This window comes from Sinocyclocheilus rhinocerous, unplaced genomic scaffold (genome assembly GCF_001515625.1).
Source record: "Sinocyclocheilus rhinocerous isolate Xijiao unplaced genomic scaffold, SAMN03320098_v1.1 scaffold1534, whole genome shotgun sequence".
Taxonomy (NCBI): Eukaryota; Metazoa; Chordata; class Actinopteri; order Cypriniformes; family Cyprinidae; genus Sinocyclocheilus; species Sinocyclocheilus rhinocerous.
The window spans coordinates 599,269-623,183 of NW_015638992.1; the positions used below are offsets into that span (position 1 = coordinate 599,269).

Here is a 23,915-nt window from a genome sequence, read left to right on the forward strand (position 1 = left end):
AACAGCACCCCACTGCTGGTGTCCAGCTCCTGCAGGTTCAAGGGCTCACTGAAGTTGTTCTGCAACCACAAACACACTTTTATGAGTCACTTGCTTGTAAAACTGAAAAAGAGAGCCTCTGAAGCACATGATGTACTCACAGGATCCCACAGCGCCACCTGACGCTCACTCATGCGGCTGAAACCGGTGGTCAGGATCTTCCCATCAGACACAAACACAGCTCTGACTGGCCTGGAGCCCTCATGAGGCTTGTCCTTCTCCTGAACACACATATACACAGAAAGATGATACACAGATATGAGCAGTGACAAATCACGTGACAGTAAATGAGCTGGCAGAAAGGAACGTATAAGAAAGAGAAAAAGCTATAAAAGAACACTATAAAAATGTTCACAACTTCAATTAATTGATTTACAGTAAACAATGCAACCATATTAATTATTTATGCCCCATGCATTCTTTTTTCAGCATCATTCACATTATTTTATCATTTTATTACAGTGAATTCATGCACGCACGCAGATGACGGAGCCCTTGCGGGGGTCTATCACTCGTAATTTCTTGTCCTTGCAGGAAGTGAGGATCTGAGAGCCGTTTCTGTTCCAGCAAGCGCTGTAGATCAGATCAGTGTGCATCGAGTCAATGCGCACCACTGCCTCTCCATGAACCACGTTCCACAGGATGACCACGTTATCACAGCCTGCATAAAGAAAACGAGAGAAAGAGAGAAGGACCACAAGGTAAATGAGGTATACAGGGAGACATTTATGATAAACCCGAGATGTGTGTAAAGAAGTGTGTGTGAAAAATCAGCAGAGGGCGTCATCATTCCATTTCAACTGCCTCTAATTTGCATGAACGAGTGCATGCATATATAGGTGTAGTTCTAGCCTGTACTTTTGGCTATTGAGTGGGTGGCTGATGTCGGTTTACCTGCACTCATTAGCACATTGTGGGCAGTGGGGTGCCAGCTGAGGATGCCCACACGTTTAGAGTGACCGTCCAGCTTCACAACTGGGTCCTTCAGTGGTGATATGAGACCCCCATCTGGAATCTCCCAGATCTATTACATAACAACATTGACCTTAAGTTATAATAAGTAGTATGAGCTAGACTTGCCACAATATTATATTTTTCACACCAGTACGGTAGCTGTGTTCAAACGGTAATATTCCGACATTATTGATGGTTGTATCATACACAGCAAAATTTACCCTTTAGCACCACCTGGCATAAAACGCTAGTTGGTGCTAAGGGGTAATTTTGCTGTGCAATTGGGGTTCTCAAGGGATTCAGAGGGGTCCCCAAACTTTTTGGTCAGCCGAACCCCTTAGGAGTAAAATATTGTGTTTAAAGGCAGGGTATGTGATTTTTCAAAAACGCTTTAGAAAACTGATTCGGGCCGAATTGCAAAACAAACTTGTAGCCAATCAGCAATAAGGGGCGTGTCTACTCTTGATGTGGAGGAGAGAGCTTTCAGTGCATGGGACGGACATTAGCCGAGCGACAGAAAGATAGAGATGGCGGATAAAAAACAAAAGAGGAAAACGTCTGCAGAAGGATAAGGCAAGAAGTAGGACTCGTGTAAATATCGGATCAGCTTTCCAGCGGTGGAGAGAACTCAAGGAGCGGAGGCCTGCGATCGGACGTCGAGGTTGCTTTGTTTCTTCTCAATAGGTGAGTAACACCGTGTCTACAACAGCTAAAGTCTGCCTACACTGGATGCGATCAAACGACCGTTGAAAACCATTTGAAATTTGTGTCAGCACGTCATAAATAGAACCCGGCAGCAGTTTTCTGTCGGGGATTTGTTGCGCCGCGCCGCTCACGTCCGTAGACACGGTGTAATATTGGTTTTGCTTTGTTTCACAGAACTAATCGTTGCCTGGGTTGCGTACGTATATGTGGGGCGGAGCTATCAAAATAGGGGCAAGACCCTTTTGGGGTAGGGGCGTGTTTGTTTTGGTGATTTCAAATATCAACATTGGCTACCAGAAATCACTTACTCTGCCTTTAAAGTGTTTCATCCAGGTCACCAGTAGCAAACAATGGAGCGCACTCTGCTGGACAAACTACGTAATTACACCATTTACAAGCATTTTATCTGCGTTTTATGTTCCGTAAAAAAATACAAAAATTCATATCAGTGGCATATCGGCGCCATATTCGCCGATACGGATATATCTGCGGCAGACTCATATCGGCCGATAAAATCGGCGAAACGATATATCGGTCGGGCTCTAATAATTATAATAATTTACCACAGCATGATTTTTTTTTCTTGTGTTGTGGAAATGGGGTTCCATATCTAACAGATTTGATACATATGTCTCTTTGTGTAGACACCTTTGATGGGGTATATATGTGAGATTGTGGTGGTGTCTGTTGACGTACCTCTTCCCACTGGTGAATGTAGCGGATAAGCCGGGAGAGACGCAGCAGCCTCAGCAAGCTCAGGATTTTAGTGAAACGCACAATCCTCAGCGCTCGTGCTGTCTTATACACCTCAGAGTCTATGCCCTTCTCCACGATCAGGAAGATATAATCCACCGGAATGGACGAGACAAAGTCCACAATAAACCAGGTCTTCAGGTACTTCTTCTTGATGGTCTTGGGGTCCAGGATGATGTCAGAATTGTCCTCGATAATGATGCCCGTGCGGAAGTTGAGCACCAGGTCCATGAGGAAGAAGGTGTCGGAGAACACGTTGAAGAGGATCCACGGCGTGGTCGTCTCGTCTTTGAAGAAGGTGATGCCGACGGGAATAATGATCAGGTTGCCCACCATGAAGAGAAGCATGGTGAAATCCCAGTAGAACCTGCAGGAGAGAAAAGCAAAGAAATTGGCTTTATCCAACACCATCTTTACGCCGTAGAAAGTAAGTGGTAGGTTTATGTGATTTTACTACTGTACATTTGTAAACCCTTGGGTGATGTTCTCCTTTGTATATTTTAGGTGATAACATTAATTGTTTCACAATGACAATAATGAGTATTACAATTTAAATCCGAATTCAGTCCTATTAACATTTTGCATGCATCATATAAATGCATAAACCATTTGCTATGCAAGAGAAAGACATTATTCCAGAAATCTCAAAAAGACAGCTATTTACATTTTTGGACTTTACATTAGAAATGCGTTAACTAATATTAACTATCAATGAGCAATACATTTATTATTCATTAATCTTTGTAAAAATAAGTCAATAAATATGCTATTTTTATAACTATTTGATGACTATTATAAATTAAATTAAATTAATAGAATTCATTATAAATATAACTATTGGATTAACATTAATTTGTAAGTATACTGTGTATATTTCGAACAAAAGTAATATTAGATAGATTTTAGATGCAAACAATTGTGAAAAGTCAAGCTATTGAAACAAGGAGGAGACATTTTTCAAAGCAATTTTCAAACATTTAAAGAAGCGTCATGACATGCATTTTCAAGATTCTCGTGACCTACATTTTCTAATTCATGCTGCGCTTGAGTGCTTTTGTTAAAGACATGAATGAAAATTAATGAGTCAATTAAACTTCTGACCAAAAATTAGGAAAATTCAGCAAAAAAAAATTGCAACAGCAGGCATCTCCAGTATTTCCAGATGAGAATAGCAGGAAAAGAACACAAACGTCTTAGTTTATTCTGATTATGCTATTTAAATGCATACAAAAATATTCTGATAGTTGTCAAACCAATGAGAGTCCAATGTGAACATTTCTGATGAGAATGCTATGCATTTATAAGGATAATTATTGCAGCATGCATATCACCCACATATTAAACAGGTTCTGCTTTGAAAACAACACTAAAAATCAATAACATTAGCATTGCAAAGATGCATGCAAAAATGCATTGCAATGTGCTGTAGAGAATGCTTTTTATTGACCTTGTAAAAAGGGCAAGAGTGCCGGAAACCTCAGAAGACCCCTGATATTTGAGTCTCGCACGGCTGTGACTGGTGCAAATCAGTTCCTCAGGGTCTGAAATAAAGATCTGCGTGGAGCGGATGTGATCTGTTTCCACGTGGTGCTCGCACACGTGTGCAACTCAAGGTCACAGCAGCGCGCGCTAAGGTGCATGCTGACTCATAACTGGAGACTGATGCAACTCGTACACAATGGCAGTTTCTTTTCGCAAGGTTTGCACAGCTGATCGGCTCTAAGAAGCGCTGAGGGTCTGTGATATGTCAAGATGACTTTGAATGGAGTGGGAGTATTGAAATAAATATGCATCAGTTTCAGGTTTTCTATGGAGATGATGCAAAATGATACGGATATGAGCATGTTATTGCACAGCTTGGCTAAACGCAGAAATTGCATGCACGTTTTCATCATCAACAATTTTTGTTTATTATCTGATGAAGTGTCAATGTCAAAAAAAATCCTAATTAAATCACACAAGCACAAGTACTGCAGCATTCAGTGATCTACATCCAACATAATCATTTACTCACATGTTGCATAAATGTCAAATGCAACCTGATGCATGAACCCTGAGCAATGCAAAGCTTGTGTAAAGAGTCATCCAGTAGTTTTCATAGCATGCAAAACATTTTGAGTCCAGACTGACTGTGGAGCTGAAACGATGTTCCTCACTGATACAGACATAATGCATGACAGCATGAGCATCTGTAGAGAAACACCTAAACTGTATTTATTGAGGATAATGCTTCAGTATTTTAAAATTGTGATTATATCTCAAAATATAATTCAGCATGATATCTACTAGACTAAATGTGCTTATGTGCTTCAATGTATTTGGTCTCACATTGCTATCTAATCAGGTAGAAATACATCTAACTCAGCATGGACAAAAATGCTTAGGTGCCATAATGTGTATGCACACAAAAAAAAATCACAATGCTATTGCTTTTTTAACCATATATCCTGGTTAGATTACATCCCTCGATTTTATGAGAGGATGAATATGAATAAATATCACATAAAAAAATGCTTCTTTTTGGAAGTGTGTGTATATGTTTTAATTGCTTTCGAGGGTCAAATTGTGGAAAGTGTCTTTTGAGGACATTTTATTACAAATACACTGAAAACGTCATAAATGAGCCAAATCATATTTAGTTTAAAACTACTGATCAACAGGTTTAGGGTTCAAAAGTATTCAAATACTTTTATTATTAATGCTAAAAATGTCATCATTAGCATACATTGGAGAAGGCATCTGTTGCTTTAATAACAGAAGTACTGGAGCTGACATAAACAAAACCTGATGCTCAAACTAAGTCACTAATAGGGCAAGATCTTACAACTCTCTCGTGCATCTTAAATATTGCTTAAATGTACGAAAATTGAGATGGAAAAAGCACACTTTTCATTCACGGGTCACATTCGATCCAATAGATGCCACATTCTCACGCAAAGTTTCTCCAAGCAGTCGCTCTTACCTGAAGTCGCTGTAGGGGTGAATGATCCAGTTGCCGGCCGATTTCACGCGCTCCTGCTCCTTCTCCACCGCCTTCTGGCTCCCGTACATGCGCAGGGAGAATTTGTTGACCCCGGGCTGCAACATGCTGCTGAACTGCCGCTGCATGAAGCTCGCCTGGCTGCCCCGCGTCTCGCCGTCCTCCTGCGCTCCATCCTCGGATTTGAGGAAAGTCACCGAGTTGCGGGGCTGCTGCGAGCCGTGGATGGAGGACGAGGCTTTCCTGCTGGGGGCGTTGGAAAAGGACACTTTGGAATCCTTCTTCTCCGGGACGCCGGGGTTCGAGGCGTCCTGACCCTGCGTGCTGGCCGCGTCCACGCTGGTCGTTGAATTGCACGCCGCCCGCTTGCTCCCGTCGGGTTTGGACATGATGGACCGGAGGCTCCCGGTGCCGGAGTCCCGCCTGCACTCCCCGTTCTTGTTGCATTTCATGCTGGAAAGCGGTGCTGAGGGATTGCCGTCGCCTTCGGCAGCATTACAAGCCTCTACCGTCACGGTGGCCACTACGGTAGACGCTTTGCCTCCTCCTCCTCCGCCCTTAACGGTGTCGTGGCGACCCGCAGGAGCAGCATCAGCATCACCCAGGCGCGCATCGGTGGAAGTGGAGCTCCTGGACGCTCCTCCTCCTCCTCCCGGTGCGCAGCTCTTAATCTGGACGCTGCTCCCCCCTCCTGCTCTCCTCAGGCGCGGATGCTGAAACTTGGATTCCTCCTCCGCGTCGTCGGTCTCCTCCGTGGCGACGTGATTGGCTTTCAGGTTCGACCCCGCGGCATCCGAGTTGGACTCCAGGCAACTCTTGGCGCAGTGGTACGCCGGCGCGCTCTTATGGGCCGCTTTCTTCGTCATGGCAACATCCGAACCGGGAGAGAGCTCATTCCGGTCCATGTCATTCACCGGATCAGATCTGACCTGCAATTATCTTTGCGGGAAACCAATCAGCAGGAATGATGGGTGAGAGAGAAAGAGAAAGAGAGAGAGAGAGAGATAGACCTGCGTGATTTCTTTGCCAACAAAATGAAACAGCTCTCAGTTTATTAACTGTTTGTTGGGTCACTCTGTGAGCGCATTTCAATAAGTACATATATAAAAGATTTTAAACATTCTGTCAAATAAACATGGTCTTTTGAGTCGTTTCAAGCTAAATGAATAAACAACAACAGGTTGCGATTGGCTAAATGTCTTAATAATTGTAGAGGTTTTAAAGCTATTCAGCTAATTCAGGCCTTGTGCTCAAGGTCATGACATTTTTAAATGCTTATTAGAAAGAGAATCCAGTTCTGATATACCAAGATTGGTGATAAATCAGCACTGAATAATAATAATAATTTTTTTTAAAACCTAAACTAAAATCATGGATACTTGACAAATATGAACTTCCTACACTCAGAAAAAAGGTACAAAAGCTGTCACCAGGGCGGTACCTTTTCAAAAGCTACTACTTTGTACACTTTAGGTACTAATATGTAGGCCTAACTTTAAGGTACTAATATGCACTTATTACGGTAAATAATGTACAAAGATGTACCTTTTTCAAAGGTACCGTCTCAACTTTTGTACCTTTTTGTCTGAGAGTGTAAGATGATGGTAACTGCACATTTAATAACAGAGATGGCATATTAGTCACAGGTCAAGTGCTTTAATAACACGTTTTAATGTCAATTAAAATTGAATTTATAAACTGAGATAAAAGAAAAACAAAATACTACCAAAACTGGGAGAAATTTGGAAACACTGATCTGGGAACAGGCCAAAAAACTACTACATATAAAGAAAACATTCGAACATTCGCATTGTTTTTGTTTTTGCACGCACGTAATAGCATAAAATGAGAGCCACATTAATTATGTAGGCCTATGCATATAAGCTAACAGATGCAAAAAGCACGTTTCGTTCTGTTCATCTATTGTCTTCACTGTCCTACTGACTTAAAAAGTAATCAATCAAGTCTGTCGTGTCTGTGCAGAAATCTATAAATGACTGAGTTCGCATTCATAAACAGATGGCTGGAATATTTGTAGTTACTATTGTCGCATAAACAGTCTGGCACTTTTTGTGTCTAAAAACTGCAGCTGTCTTCGTGGCGTTATGATATCATAACAGCAGAGGATGCGCTCAATGACGATCACCAGAGCGCAGTCAGACTGCAGCGTGGCGCCACCTACCGGCGCACAGGCGGAACTACAGCCGCTCACACAAAACAGCTCCGGACAGCCACTGGAGTCATTCGGCTTTAAACACCTGTTGAATGTCTTCAGGAACCCCAAAGCGCACATACACTTGTCAGATCTCCAACAGAACAAATACAGAGTGTCATTTCAAGAAGAAGAAATATGACTATTCTATGACCTCATCTGCCCAGATGTTCTCAAAACCAATGTAGCAATAATCTTCAGAAGTATTTTATATCAAACACTCTCACGGAGAAAAAAAAAAAAAGGTACAAAAGCTGTCAATAGGGCAGTACCCTTTCAAAAGGTACTAATATGTACACTTTAGATACTAATGCGTACATTTAAGGTACTATAGGGGTAAATAAGTTACAAATGTATACCTTTTGAGTGACAGACTTTGTACTTTTTTTTCTGAGTGAACATATAGATGTTAGCTGAAATGTTCAAAAATGTTTGCCATGAAAGAAAAAAAAAAAGAAGGGGGAAAAAAAAAAAGAAATCCAGCAGGACAAGACAAAGACCACATTTTTGCTAATATATTATTCAAATATATGTATGTATTTATCAAAATATTAAAACACAAAAATATAAAAAATTATAATTAAATATATTAATCACAAATATAATTACACATTATATTATAGGATAATAACTTGAGAATTTTCCAAACAGTGTTATTTTAGTAACATTACAATAAAAACATATAAAAAAACTGAAATAATTGTACATTTAAATTGAACTAAAACTGAAATAAAAATGACTGAAAACTATATATTTTTAAATATAAAATGTAACTAAAAGTTCAAATTATATATATATATATATATAATGATTTTATATAATATAAATTCATATATATATTATATTCTTTTATGTCAAGTGAACTTAAATTAACAGTTGTAATTATTTGAAGTAACATTTTTGATGGTTTTAATATAAATTTCAGTTTTCATGTTAATTAACTATAATAACCTTGCACGGTTGCAAAGAGCATTATGTGCTTCAATGGAAGCAGGAAAATATTAATTTTCTTAAATTGGTTTTCTGCATAATCTGAAATATTTCCTCATTTTACATCATCCTTTTTTCCAGGTTTAAATGGGGGCAAAAAAAATTCCAGATTTACAACGCAGGAATCATAACTCACTGAGTGTTCTCTGCTGTCATAACAGACATATGCATGACATGAACATCGATCAAACACGAGAGAAAGCTGATCATTTGCTCTTGACCGCTTCCACAATCAGAAAGCATCTTCCTGAGCACATCACCTCCAAAAAGCAAGTCATCTTCCTCCTTGAATATCATTGATGCTGACCTACAGCAGCAGACTGCAGTCATTACCGAGGAAGCCCTGCAGACGGTCAGATCTTACCTTGTGCTCGCTGACGCTGATTGTTGTTTTGGCAACTAAATAAAGTACCACTGAAGTACTAAAATTTCTAAAACTCAAAAACAGTAATGGAAATATAGAAAAAGAGAAATGACAAAAACATAAAATTACAAAAGCTAAAATTAAAATAAAAACGGAAAATATACTAATAAAAGCCAATTCAAAACATTAATAAATAATATATTATATAAATAATACTAAAATAACACTGAAGATGCATTTGTTTAGTGCATACTTGAAACTTAGACCATTTAGTGCCCGATCAAGAAGATGTTTTACAGGAATATGTTTTTATCGCGGTGCATCAACACTTAAAAATGAAGCTTGTTTATTAGCATCGATGGTTCCATGAAGAACCTTTAACATTATGGAATCTTTCCACTCCACAAAAGCTCCTTTATAGCAGAAAACAATTCTTTATTCTATTAAAATGTTAGGAACTGATCACTGAAAGGTGAATTCTTCTGTGGCATCACTATGAAAAACCCTCCTCGGGAACCTTTATTTTTAAGAGTGAAGCATAAGAGCAGCAGCGAGGCAGCAAGTCAAAACAGCCCACAAGTCTCTATACATGGTTGGTTTGGTGCGTCGACTAAAAGCACACTGCAAGAGGGCAGAGAGAGCTCTCGGTCTGAAAACACACAGCAGTACAGTACAGGGACTGCTTGAGCTGTTTATAGCCAACAGTAAATTCACTTCAAAATGAGTTTGCAGCAACAGACCGGTCACTCTCGCAGATAATCTCAATTAGCAGCTGCTACTGGAGTCTGGCTGGAGATCAGACACAACTCAACACTTCACTGAGACAGAACCTGGGCAGCTTTCTGCCATCAGACGACTGGCTGATCATTCAGTCCGATCTGAACATGACCAGCACATTGTTTTAATGAATCTGTCTCAAGATTCAGCTCTTGGCTGTTGAAGAATGGAGTAGCATATATTATATTGGAACAGACAGTAACCGGTTAGTTTAAAAATGCAGCAGCAAATCAACAAAAATGAATAAATAATGGCTCCTTAAAGGGATAGTTCACCCAAAAATGAAAATTTGATGTTTATCTGCTTACCCCCAGGGCATCCAAGATGTAGGTGACTAAGTAGCTCCGGTTGGAATGTTCTTCCGCGGGATGTGTGCAGTTCTGTTTATTAACCGCTACAGTGCCAAAAGTTACATAGTGCAGCTTTAATTGCCGCTTGAGGAATTAGAGTGTAAAATGAAAACTTCATTATTTGAGTTTTGGTTACATAGTGATAAACAATAAAAAAAAAAGTTGCAATATATACCTGCATATCAGTGTTGCAATTTATGTACATACATTTACATTAATTTAAAGAAAATAAATGGTAACCAAAATAAAATATAAACAAATTAATTTCTAATAAGTAAAATGACTATTTAAAAATTATAATAAATCCTAAAAAATATGCCTGAAAAACCATTAAACGTGCTTATTTCTAATTTTCAGTTAAAGTACTAAAATGAATATTTAAAATTGGAATAATAAATACTAAAAATATATAAGTGTACATTAATTTACATTTATTAAAAAAAAGAGTTCATGTTACTGAAATAAAATATTAATAAACTTGAACTAATTTCTAATTTTCAGTTAGATTAGAATTACAATAAATACTAAAAACCATGTACATAAATTTGTTAATTTAAATAACTATTAACTGAAATTAAATAGAAAAAACCTATTTCTAATTTTCAGCACTGACCTTTGAAAGTGTCTATTAGAATAAAGAATTGGAAGAAACACAGAAACTCTGGTGTTAGTTTGTGTTCGTGATCTGTAGAGAGACAAATGAGTTTATATGAAACATTTCATCATCAGCAGTGATACATACATTCATTTGTTCTTCTCCTTTATTATGATTTACAAAAAACAAACCATTTAACTTAAAATAAGTAAAAAAAAAAAAAGTTGCCTTGAACTGAAAGTCACTGAATATGTGTGGCAGACTGAGAGAAGACAACTGAATGTGAGGAGATTTTAAAATATAAAAGAAAAAAAAGAAAGACTCCTTTATTATGATTTACAAAAAACAAACCATTTAACTTAAAATAAGTTTAAAAAAAAAAGTTGCCTTGAACTGAAAGTCACTGAATATGTGTGGCAGACTGAGAGAAGACAACTGAATGTGAGGAGATTTTAAAATATAAAAGAAAAAAAAGAAAGACTGAGAGAAAGCAAGAGAGAGCTTCTCACCTTCTCGGGCCGTGTGCCGTTTGGATAAAGGCCCAAAAAATGCAGGGTGAAATAGAGAAAATCTACTTCTCTCATGAGTTTTAAGGACGATGCTAAATGTAGAAAATCATATCAAATGTTGCCAAAAAACATTCACACTTTTCTGTTTGTTCAATGTTCTAATAACCTTCGCTGTGCAAATAAATATTAGGAGAAACCTGCACTCAGTGTTTTCCTCAGTCACAGATGTTCTTGGATCGCTTGGCTTTTCACAATATGACGCAGCTCTTATTTTTTGCTTCTTTCAATAAATATGTTTCATATATATGGGTGAATCACAAAAAAAACACGACCAGGTTTTATTTAACCCCAACATCAAAAGAAAATAAAAATGTATTAAGCCTAAAATGACTATATTTTCGTTAATTTCATGACAATTATTTACAATAATGCATTCAGTAATGCATTACTCATTATTGTAATGTAGTATTACAATATAAAATACTGTAATAAAATGATTAATCAAATTAAAGGCAGTACAACTAACAATATAATCTATAAACATGAATTCAATCATATTTTTTCGTATTACTGTAATGAAAATCTGATTTTTTGCATTACGGCAAACTGTAAAATTTCAAAATGTTATTCAAAAAGTTATTGGTGGTTCTAAAACAGGCGTTTAGCATAATACACAGATTCTTTTTTTCTTCTGATTTTGGGGTGAAACGTGACCTTGACCGGTTGTGTGAGATTCACACATACTCACGTTCACATATCAGCCACTTTTATCCGTAAAATAAAAATCAAAGGATAAAAAACAAAAGGTTCGGTTTGACCGCGTCCCTCTGGAGAGACACAAAGTCTGCTTCTAAAACGCAGTTCAGCTCGGTGTGTCTTCAGATCTGGCACCGGCATCGCTGAGTAACATCCTCTTCCTCTTTTCCTTCATCTCTCTCTTTTCCTCAGCATTTTTCTTACGCTTTCTGCTGATTAAAAGCACGTCACGCGGACAGGTGAGGAATGATCGCTCTAAAGTTCAGCGGTGTAAAAAAAAAGCAAGGAAACGCTGTCTGAAGCAATAGAAGAGTGTATTGTTCTCTCGGGGGGTTTGGCGAGCTCTCGGCTGAGCTCTTACGAGTTATTGGTGGCATTCTCGTTGCTCGGAGAGCTGGAGGAGGAAGAGGAGGAGGAAGAGGGGGTGAAGTTCATCCCTGATAGGCCGGGTGGATCCGTGGCTGTGTTCTGCCCACTCAAACTCTTCCTGCACACTGGACACGTGTCATGCTGGGAAACACACAGACAAAACATGTAACGCTGTTCTTAACTTTATATACAAAGTAGGGCTGTGCGATTAATTGAAATCGTCATAAAATCGCAATTTGAGCGTGCTTGAAATCAAAATAATGGATAAATGTTGTGTGTGGTAAACAGCCGCGGATCAGGAGCGGACTGCAAACGCGTCCTGTGCGAAAGCAAAATGAGTCCGTGCTGCTTCTGCACCGCATACACATACTGTATACGCACTGCAGACGGAGTGCGTGTGAACTTGGCGCAACAAATCTAGTTCAACATCTGAGGCAACGCCACAAAGAGCTCTATGACCAATGCATGGCAAAAAAATCCCTGGACACAGGATTTTTTTTTTTTTTTTCTGCCATATATGTCTATTCTAGAGACATTTTGTTACACCTTTACTTAGTGATTATTTTGCCTTATGTCTGTTCTAGAGACATGTTACAGCTTTTTGATAAAGCTCTAATTGGTTTTCTTTTGGAAATATGTTTCAAATTCACACTGAATGCATTTATGACTGTAAAGCATGTCTGTGTGTGTCAAAATTGTGATTAAAATTGAAATCGCAAAATTGATCAAAAAAAATCGCGATAGGTTTGTTTTGTCCATATCGCACAGCCCTAATACAAAGACAAAAATGCATCATGGTTTCTGCAAAAAACATTGATAATATTGATAATAAGAAATGTTTCTTGAGTAGCAAAGCAGCATTTTAGAATGATCATTTCATCAAGATACGAGTACAGTTTTAATATTTTGAATTGTATTAATTTAATTTTAGTAATTTTGTTGTGCTTGTCATTTTTAAAAATATAAACTTTTTTTATATTTATATGATATTTTAATTTTAAACGTCTTTATAGTTTTCATTCATTTTAATTTAGTCATTTTTCTACATAAAGTCAAACTAAATGAAAATGACAAATGTTGCCTTGGCAACCAGCTTAAATTAAATAAGTTTATTTGATCTGATTTTAGTTAAAGTTTAATTTATTTCAAGTAACAAAAATTTTTATGATTTTAGTTTAAGTTTTAACTAACAACCCTGTTTCTGAAAGATCATGTGACACTGAAGACGAGTAATAATCAGAAATAAATTATATTAACATATACTCAAATAGAAAATATTTAAATCACAATAATATTTCACAATATTACCGTTTTATTGTATTTTTGATCAAATAAATGCCTTGAGCATACTTTCAAAAACATTCAAACATTTTACTGAATCAATTTTGTGTCTTTAAATCTTAATATGTTAGACATATCAAACAAAAAACGGGAATTTGTTGTTAGTTTTATTTTGTAATATACAGTGAACAAAGAAGTGAACTTGATGTTAACATTTTTGTCATGCCCCTGAATGCTGCACAAACATCTACAATGAAAAAACATAATTAAAAAATATTCATTTAATTAAAACGTTTCAGTTAGTTTTTTTTCCATAAATTATTGTTAGTTTCAAAACAGCAGCACAAACATTTGTAAGCATCTGTGATGGATTTTAGGTCATACTGTGGTAATATGAATAATATATAAAATTTTAGATAATAGATAATAATAATATTTAAAAAGTTATATTAACATTTGAATAGTTACAAAAAATGAGCCTGAACTTTAGGTTGACAGTTGACATGTGCGCTAACAATCCCTCACTGAGCAATGACTAACTTCAGCTCTTTCTTCCCATCCTGTTCATTTTCTTGTCATCAAGTTATAATTAACAAAGTTAGAAGTGTCTGATTTTGACAAAAGCATATTTCTGAAAGCCTGCCGTATTACTTTTACACAAGTACTTTTTGATTGCAACACATGCATATTCATTAGAAAAAGTAACCGAGTTCAAAGGTGCTGTATAACACGATGAACCCAAACACATCAGCAGCAGCTATTAGCACAAATTCAATTTGCAAACTCCTGCCTTTCTGTACAGAACCATGAGCCATGAAATTAATGTCACAAACTACAAATTGAAACTGCCTTTATCTGGATCACTCATTAACGACCGAATATACACGCTCAAAAGTTGTCAATATTTTGAGTTTAGATGAAGTATGGAGAAATGAAATAAAACAGAAGATAAACACACCTGCTCAAGCCAGGGAACTACACAGTCGTTATGAAAGAGATGATTGCAAGGAAGTTGTCTAACGTTCTCTCCTGCGCTGTAGTCTTCTTTACAGACAGGACACTCTAGACCAGCACCTGAACCACAAAAACACACACGTCAGAAATAAGCAGCATCAACATCCCGGATCAAACATTATATCACAATGACGATGGTGAGTTGAAACTGGCTGCACTGTTATTGAGAATGTGAAAATATACAGTACATATTTTCAAAGTTGACCAATCTGTGGGTTGTTTGAATTACTAGACAACTAGCCAACTGTAATTGGGCAAATTATTTATTGAACAGTATTGTGTAGGTGTTATTTGTTATATATTTAACCATTCAAAAGTTTGGGGTCAGTACGATTTCTCATGCTTTTGAAAAAAAAAATAAAGAGTCTCTTCTGCTCACCAAGGCAGCAATTATTTGATCAAAAATACAGTAAATACAGTAATATTGTGAAATATTATTACAATTTAAAACAACTGTTTTCTATGTCAATATATGTTAAAATGTCATTTATTCCTGTGATGCAAAGCTGAATTTTCAGCATCATTACTCCAGTCTTCAGTGTCACATGATCCTTCAGAAATCATTCTAATATGCTGAGTTAAACATATCTTATTATCAATGTCAAAAACAGTTGTGCTGCTTCATATTTTTGTGGAATCTGTGATGCACTTTATTTTTCAGGATTCTTCTTTGAATAGAACAACATTTATCTATTATCTATATTAGTATATATTTACATATATGTGACCCTGGAGCACGAAAGCAGTCTTAAGTCGCTGGGGTATATTTGTAGCAATAGCCAAAAATACACTGTATGGGTCAAAATTATTGATTTTTCTTTTATGCCAAAAATCATTATTAAGTAAAGATCATGTTCCATGAAGATATTTTGTATATTTCCTACTGTAAATATATCAAAACTTAATTTGTGATTAGTAATATGCATTGCTAAGAACTTCATTTGGACAACTTTAATTAAAGGCGATTTTCTCAATATTATAATTTATATCCTATCATAACAAACCACACATCAATGGAAAGCTTATTTATTCAGCTTTCAGAGGATGTATAAATCTCAATTTCAAAAAATTTACACTTATGACTGGTTTTGTGGTCCAGGGTCACAAATGTGAATAAATTAAAGCAATAAGCCCCAAGAAGCCGTGGTTTAAAGTGAATTTATAACAGCTAAAGGGGCGTTGTTAGGTATGACGCGAAGCGGAAACCCCCTTAGCTGTTATACATTCACTGTAAACCACAGCTTCACGGGGCTTATTGCTTTTATAAAATGGTTATTCCATATCTCGTCAATGTAGTCCATATCAACAACAAAACATATCTTGACTCCATATAGTGGTTATTTTGGGAAAATCCCAGGTATTTTGAGCAGTAGGATTATAAAAAATATGTGCTAATATAAAATTTAATTAAGTAGCCTATATACAATTGCAAAATAAATCTATCTATCAGTACTTTTTTACTTGAGTACATAAAAAAAATCGAGTACTTTTGTACTTTCACTCGAGTAAAATTGAAAAAAAAAGTACTTTTACTTTTACTGGAGTAATATTTTATTATATGTATCTGTACTTTTACTCAAGTACTTGATTTGTGTACTTCGTCCACCACTGCATATTTTTAATATCTATCTTATTGCACAAAAGTGTTATTTTGCTCACAAAAAAAGAGACATAAATACAGGAACTCTGCTCACAGCAGGTCTGAAGTTTGCACTGGAAGGCGTGAATCTTTTACAAAGGCAGTGTTTTGACGGCTGCAGCGATGACTCTTTAAAAATGGATGAATTTAGAGATGCAATGCTTCAGAGAGGGTTCACCATGTGGGACGTCTAACAGTTACAATTAGAAAGCTAAAGCACATCACGCTGTCAGCATACAGAACCCTCTGTGAGAAATCTCAACATTCACTCTGTTTGAAGCACCGCTGCTAAAACATGAAACCCAGATCCACTGATGCTGTGCTCCAGCAGTGTGTGGTCATGTATCAGACGTCTGTCTTCTTACCCACGTGCTCCTGTGTTATCTGGACCGTAGGGAGACTCTTAATCTTCTCTTTGTCTGCCGGAGGGGGACCCGTATTTTCAAACTGATTTAATAACTACAGGACGACAACAGGGACAAAAAATGAGTATGTGATTATACAGTTTTTTTAATGGTTTGTAATAGCAACACAAGGCTCTGTAGAGTTTCATATTTCTTGTGGTTATAAAATAAAGCAATAAGCCACTTGAGACCTGAGTTATGATGGCATCTAATCCATTGGCACCCCATGCATAGTCCATTGGGTTTGAGTGCAGCACTCCCCTGTAGGACAGCAGTTTAGGGTCCAGTGATTAGCTGTGGTTTGTCATAGACTGAGAAATGATGTAAAGACAGAAAATTTCACTGGCAACTCACCATGGCCCCATCGCCACGTTTGGCATAGCTGTTGGAGCAATAATTCCATTAACTAACTGCTGAATGATTCTGTGAAAACAAAATAAATGAACATTTTCAAACATAACAAAAACATTTTATTCCACCCTTAAACCTAGCGACACACTGATAAACATACTTTTTATTAGTGTACAGCAGAGATGCCCAAACCAGGGCCTGCGTGATGACCTTTGATTTGGCCGGCATGCCATATCACAAAAGTAGGGGGAAAATAGGAAAAATTTCTAATTTATATTTTGGTTTTAAAGGGGTCATATGATGCAATTTCAAGTTTTCCTTTCTCTTTGGAGTGTTACAAGCTGTTCATGCATAGATAAGATCCCTAGTAGGGCTGTGCGATTTGGGGGAAAATATCAAATTGCGATTTTTTTGACAGATATTGCGATTTTAAATTTGCAAAGTCAAGCTTCAGCTCAATATTGTCAATAATGTGCAGCACAGTATGGGTATCATTACCCTGCTGAAAAAAACAATAGAAACCACCACAGAAATTCTTATAGTTTCCATTAAACCATTACAAATCGCGATTTCGATTCGATTTCGATTAATCGCACAGCCCTAATCCCTAGTTGCAAAGACTAAAACTCCTCGTTTAAACACGCCCCCACATGTCTACGTCACTATGTGGAAAGATTTGCATAATACCGCCCAAATGTATACGCAAAGAAAGAAGGCGTAACTATGATTCTCGCTGTAGTACTGCTGCCGCCATGTCGTGAAGGCGCTGTGTGTTTTGTTGTGAAAGCGAAACTACTTTGTTTGTTCTTCCAAAAGAGGACACGACTAGAAATCAGTGGTTAAGTTGTATTTACAACACTGTTCCAGAACAGTTTAACCCAAATATCTAGATGTGTGCAGCACATTTTATGGAGGACTGTTTACTGGAAGTGTAGACTACAATGCCGGCTGTTCTGACTCACAGACTGTAAGTACGTTTTTTTATATTTAAAGAATTTGTCACTGACGATTCAAACGCGAGTTTTTTTGGGCAGTGTAGAGTAGTGCTTGTTGTTTGTCATTTCTCCGATCACAAATGCAGACATGGTTTTATGTTTACGCGGCGCGATACGCAACGCGTAAAAAGTCAGTATAAGTCATTATAATCTGTAATTATGTCCCCATTGAATGCAACAAATGCCTAGTTTCTAATGGGTTTTATTGGTTTTGTCTCATTGTGCCGGGGCACAGCATCACAGTATGGTAAGGGGCATAACATTTCCGCCACACACTTGAGGAATTCAGCCAATCACAACGCACTGGATAGCTGGCCAATCAGAGCACACCTTGCTTTTCAGAACGATGAGCTTTGTAAAAATCGTCGCGTTTCAGAAAGGCGGGGCATAGAGGAGAAACAATAATGTACAGTACGTGGAAAATAATGTGTTTTTTGAACCTTAAACTGAATAAACACATTGCATTACACCAAATACACAAAATAATGTTCTTTTTAGCAACGTCATATGACCCCTTTAATACATTTTATATTTATAATATATTTTTATTTTTGCATTGAAAAAAAGTTGTAGTTTTTTTCATATAAAGTTCACACAAGTGAATTTGATTAAAAATAATCTAAATATTTTTTAAATTATTATTATTTAAATTGTAAACATATCAATATAATTTAGTTGCATATAATGAAATATTTACTTTTGGCACATGGCAAGTTTCATTTTTGGCCTTTCATACTAAAATGTTTGGGCACCTCTGGTCTACAGTAATGGCCCATAGCATGAAATAGTTCCCCACACCCTTGACCAATGAATTTTCTAAAGGTTGATTACTAGGTAAGGTTTTAAAAATATTTGTACATTTTATAATGAGCTGAGAATAACTAGGGGGGGAAAAAAAATATATATATATACAATTATATATTTATTATTTATACATTTTTTTTATTATATCGACTAAATAGCATTTGTATACATATTTTATAAATATATATCTCTCTTTTTTATTATTATTATTGATTATCTTGACATTTTTAGACCTGGAAATCACATTTTTAAAGTCCTTACAAATTCCTGATTTCTTTCCATTATAGTGGGAATCCAGAATAGATCAATCTTCAATAAATTAAAAAAAAAAAAGTTCAATAATTCAGAGTGCAAACCCGGCTGAATAAATCTGCAGTACAGTGCCATCTGCTGAATTCTTACCCTTCTAAAGTGGGTACACCCTCATGCCGCACTCCTTGTCTCCGGGGAACGTGTCGCCCCCGTGGCTGTCTAGCCCCGTAGCGCTGTCGTGAGGCCATCTCCCGCTCTCTGCGGTTCTCCGCGTCACGGTTATCTTCCGCTGGCAAACCCGCTCTGAAGTCGAAGCCCTCATCGAAGATCCCCAGAGCAAACTGACTGTAACCATGCGGGAACGTAAACAAGTGCTGGTCCACATTCTGACGGGTGAGAGGTAAAGCTTTCGTGAGCTTCAATCAGCCAGTCGTTTCACACATGATTTTCTTAATGTGGCGTCTGTGGTTTTCTATGCAATACTGGAGGCCTGGAAGAATATTCTACACTGCTTTCAACAATTTATGATTTGCATGCTTACCATCTATTAACCATAGTCTAAATCTGTATGTTGCCCTGGATAAGAGCATCTGTTAAATGCATATTGTCAAAGTTTGCATTGTGGGCCAGAAATCTCACACTTTACTCAATATATATGGATCAAAGTTTGCATGCCAAGTGAACTCAGCAGCCAAAAGCAATTACAGAGATACAGTGGATGACAGCTCACCTCAAACGAGGGCCGATTCTGATCATTAGAGGCTGTAGATGTGGACCCATTCTCTGAACTGAAGAAAAAAAAAAAAAAAAAAAAAAAAAAAAAAGGTAAATAGCACATGCATATTTCAGTGATAGAAAAGATCAAATCTTCACATGATTGTTTTTCTGTTTCTAATACTTGTAAAAATCATTCACAGACAGTGTTTAGAGCTGAACTGTCTTCATCCTGTTGAGGAAATCAATGTAGCAAACAGATTTCCTGATGTGTGGAATCCCAACCAGAGAAACAAGTTTTGGCAAAAACATAACATTATGTTTGAGTTTTCTCCACTTCTCCAGATCCACAGCAGCAGGTCAGTACTTTACCTTCTCTCTTCAGACAACTCCTCGATGAAGCCGGACTCACACCGCGGACAGATGTAATCCTGAAAACAGAGGTCAGAACAGTTTAACACCGCCCACTCAATCAACTGAGAAACTGTATTAGGGCTGTGCGATTAATTGAAATCGTCATAAAATCGCGATTTGAGCGTGTGCGATTTCTAAATCGCTTTATAGCACGATTTTCCACGCCCCCGACCTCCCGCAGTATGCTATCTGAACCAATCAGAATGCAGCGCGCCTAAATGGAGCACGAGAACAGAACAGACCGGGCGGGCATACAAATGTAACGCCAGGTTCACACACGCTTAGTGTTAGTGGCACCAGTCTAGGTGTTTCCAGGTTTTACTCGTGCTATTTCTCCATGTTGAGAGTTTGGTGTTGCACATATTGCACCTGACTATGCATTCTTATCCTTTTCTCCGATGAACTGAACATAACAGGAGTGTGTCCATCTCACAAATGTAGAATCCGTCTCTGCAGTCATCTCAACCATCTAATTCCAGCAACAGGAAATAGACGAACTATTTTACACGAGTAATTTTTTCGCTGGTGCTGTTTTGTGGTGTTAGTAAATTCACCACTTAATTTTGAGTTAAAATATGTTGTTGTAACTTGCGTTACTGAGATTGTAACGAGTAATAATATTACCCAAATTTGATTAGTAATGCGTTATATTACTGCGTTACAGCAAAAAGTAATATACTACTGTAATATTATTACTTTTGTAATGCGTTACTCCCAACACTGATCATGACCTCCGGCTGACCTGCAGTGCTCTGTCCTGTTTGGGCTCTTTCTAGAGGCTCCGCACAATAACAGCAGGATAATAACACCACAGAACGATGAAGAGACAAGCAAAAGAGCTTTGTGACTCCATCCATTCTCTTCCCTGCTCCCCTCTCAAACCTCATACAAGGAGCAGCAGCATGTGCAGAAAGATCTCTGGCCTGGTATTTCCTGACAGCTAGAGATGATAGTATGTGTGAAACTGATGAATGAAACAGATCTGTGGTTTCAGATGAACTCCTGACATGTCCTGGGTCAGCTGACAGTGAATTAAGGCAGTTTTACAAATGACATCATCATCCTCCAACTGTACTAGCTTCATTTATTACGAGTGTCAGCAGAAAGTTGTAGAGCCAGAGAGCGTGACTTTCATTAGCACAGGCTGCATGTTAAACAACCAAAAACCACTAGAGACACCAGTGTTATTTTAGTAGAATTGAGACACTATTACAGTTTTTATTAATATTATAAAATATTTGATAGTCCATTTTCATTTTTTCTTTTTTTTTACGTCTACATAGTTTTTATTTATTTTTTTTCTGTTTTAGTTTGAGTTATTTTAGTATATATTGCCTTGGCAACTAACTGAAATAAGTATAAGGCTCTCATATTTATTTTATATTATATTTCAAGTAACAAAAATGTGTGTGTGTGTTTTAATGGTTTTAATTTTTAACTTTAGTTAATCTCCATATAAGTATCGAAGTCTGATTTTAATCTGACATTACTCACAATCATTTCCCAAATTAATCAGCTGATCTCATTACAACCAGTCTTCAGTTACAGTCAAGAAATCGGACCTACATAAATCACAAATCAGATGCCAAAACCACAGATCAATAGAATTAGACCAGCTTATACATAAACTTGATGTATAAAACAGATCCAGATACATATGACTGATGTATAAAACAGATCTTCTAATCAGTCAGTAAAACTAACCAGGTAATCTCATATCAATCAGTCTTCAGTAACAGCCAACTACGTTATCAGACTTCAAAATCTCACCAATTTATCATCACAGAACACAGATGATAAGATCAATTTAATACTATTTACAATAATTAGATAATAGCACTAACCAGTAGATCTCATATTAACAGGCCTTCTGTAACAGCTAACCATATCAATCAATCAATGATCAGAAACCTAAAGCACACATAAAACAATCCATCTGCAACTGATCAACTTACAAACATTGGCTTTCATCACAACACTTGATATGATTTAACTAACCAGTACAGTAGCTCTCAAAATAATCAGCCTTCTGTCAACTAAACGACACTAAACACAGAAAATTAAACTTTGACCATACACACAGAAATATTAGGCTTGAAAGATCTACTATAATTAGGCCTAGTTAAAAACACAAAAACTAACCAGCTAACCACTTAACAACCAGCCAACTATTTCGACCAATAATATATCAAAAACACACCACAAACACTAAAGACAAACATCAGCATCTAACCAACTTATAAGCACTGGAATTCATCGTCTCTTATTATTAGTTAATAAAATCTAACTAGTTGGTCTCTAATAACCACCAGTTTTCAGTTATAGCCAACTAAACGACATGACAAGACAGATCAGACACAAAAATCAGGGCTATGAACATCTCAAACTTTATAGCAAACGGTATTAATTGCACACTATTTAATAAACAACGCAACTAGTTACCCAGCTGCATTCATAACTAGTTCTCTGTTTAGACCAAGTAAACCACATGACCTACGGATCAGACAACTGAACCACTTATGAAACACGAACCAGACACATCTGACAAGATTCTAACTAAGTGTCCTCGTGTCAATATTATATGATTCGCGAGGACTAGTTAGTGAAAATACCGAGTTGATGTCATAACAAGCAGCCTTTAGGTTTGATAGGTTACACTCCGGAAAACTCTTTAATCTGCGCTCAGTTCTGCCAAGAGTCCGTCTGATTAAACTCTCACCTCTCCAATTAAGTGTAATTCGATTAAATCCTCATTTTAATCCTGAGTGTTGCTATTGGCAACCAGCAGCCTGTTAGCCGTTAGCACAGCGAGCGCGGAGAAACGCGTGATAAAAGAGGCCGTTTGTTCCGTTACACGCATCCATACCGATTCAAAGCCTTCGGGAGAGGCTCGTTAAGACCGCGGCGTCTTACCGGGAGCCGAGGGCTGATCTCTTCCGAACACCGGTGGCAGAAGAACCGGCAGGGCCGCGGGGGAGCTTCCGCCATCTTCGTTGCAGGGCCGACTGAGAGCGAGAACGAGGCAAAGTACGGAAGCCCGGACGGAACAAGAACTAGTATGAACGGACGACGGAACGCGTTTTGGAAAAAACACACACATTGCAAAAAAGTCTTCAAATCAGAATGTTTTACAGTATAAATAAAACACCCTTGAAACAATATAAACTTAGCTGCAATTTTCCATAGGACAGGCTAGGTTTTTAGATAATACAGATTAAATATATATTTTTTGTTCACTTATTTTATACACGAACATTTATTTATTTATTTATTAACCACTTTTTAAGCGTGGTTAAAAAAATGAAAATAAAAACGTTTCTTATTGCACAACAGAAAATAAATAAGCGACACCTAATGGAGAAAGAAATGTATTTCCAGCCATTATAAACTCTAAGCAGATCCATTTAACCATTTAAAGACCTCACCATGAGTGAGTTTGTCAGCAAAGAACTGTTTTCATATACTGTACTAATTTATATTTATTCGTACAGAGATCTTTTGTTATGCATATTATAAGTTTGTAATGCCACTATCATCCTGCAGATGGTGCTAAAGCACTTACAACCATTCAGAAACGCAAATATTACTAATTCAATAACATACTATTTAAGATCTCCTTCTTTAGTGAAAAATATTTAAATGTAAGATCTCTAAGTCAATGAAGCATATAGGCCTCAATTAGTTTTAGATCATT

The 23,915-nt window shown here is 37.2% G+C and overlaps 2 protein-coding genes across 2 annotated transcripts in view; both read right to left on the reverse strand.

The window, feature by feature from the left end:
- Nucleotides 1–6,364, reverse strand: part of LOC107750929 (potassium/sodium hyperpolarization-activated cyclic nucleotide-gated channel 2-like) — a 59,143-nt gene extending 52,779 nt beyond the window's left edge. Inside the window, exons 1-2 of the mRNA XM_016566509.1 lie at nucleotides 5,414–6,364; nucleotides 2,395–2,818 (exon numbers count right to left, since the gene is read on the reverse strand). Of these exons, the coding sequence (XP_016421995.1) occupies nucleotides 2,395–2,818; nucleotides 5,414–6,336 (1,347 nt within the window). The 5' untranslated portion in view covers nucleotides 6,337–6,364. The remainder of the gene's footprint in view (nucleotides 1–2,394; nucleotides 2,819–5,413) is intronic.
- A 5,964-nt stretch (nucleotides 6,365–12,328) lies between these two features.
- Nucleotides 12,329–23,234, reverse strand: LOC107750906 (E3 ubiquitin-protein ligase RNF126-like). Its single transcript, XM_016566472.1, has 9 exons — nucleotides 23,135–23,234; nucleotides 20,180–20,238; nucleotides 19,824–19,881; nucleotides 19,244–19,479; nucleotides 17,046–17,114; nucleotides 16,883–16,952; nucleotides 16,653–16,746; nucleotides 14,593–14,708; nucleotides 12,329–12,494 (listed from the first exon to the last, which is right to left on the reverse strand). Exons 1-9 carry the CDS (start codon nucleotides 23,207–23,209, stop codon nucleotides 12,342–12,344), a joined length of 930 nt encoding a protein of 309 aa, XP_016421958.1. The 5' UTR covers nucleotides 23,210–23,234; the 3' UTR covers nucleotides 12,329–12,341.
- Nucleotides 23,235–23,915: the final 681 nt, after the last annotated feature.

Excerpts from the sequence above, each read along its gene's own strand:
- LOC107750906 (XM_016566472.1), bottom strand. The coding sequence starts at position 23,209 with ATGGCGGAAGCTCCCCCGCGGCCCTGCCGGTTCTTCTGCCACCGGTGT. Across the intron at positions 19,480-19,823 it reads AGAATCGGCCCTCGTTTGAG|AATGTGGACCAGCACTTGTT; the intron begins GTGAGCTGTCAT and ends CTCACCCGTCAG. Across the intron at positions 12,495-14,592 it reads TAGTTCCCTGGCTTGAGCAG|CATGACACGTGTCCAGTGTG; the intron begins GTGTGTTTATCT and ends TGTGTTTCCCAG.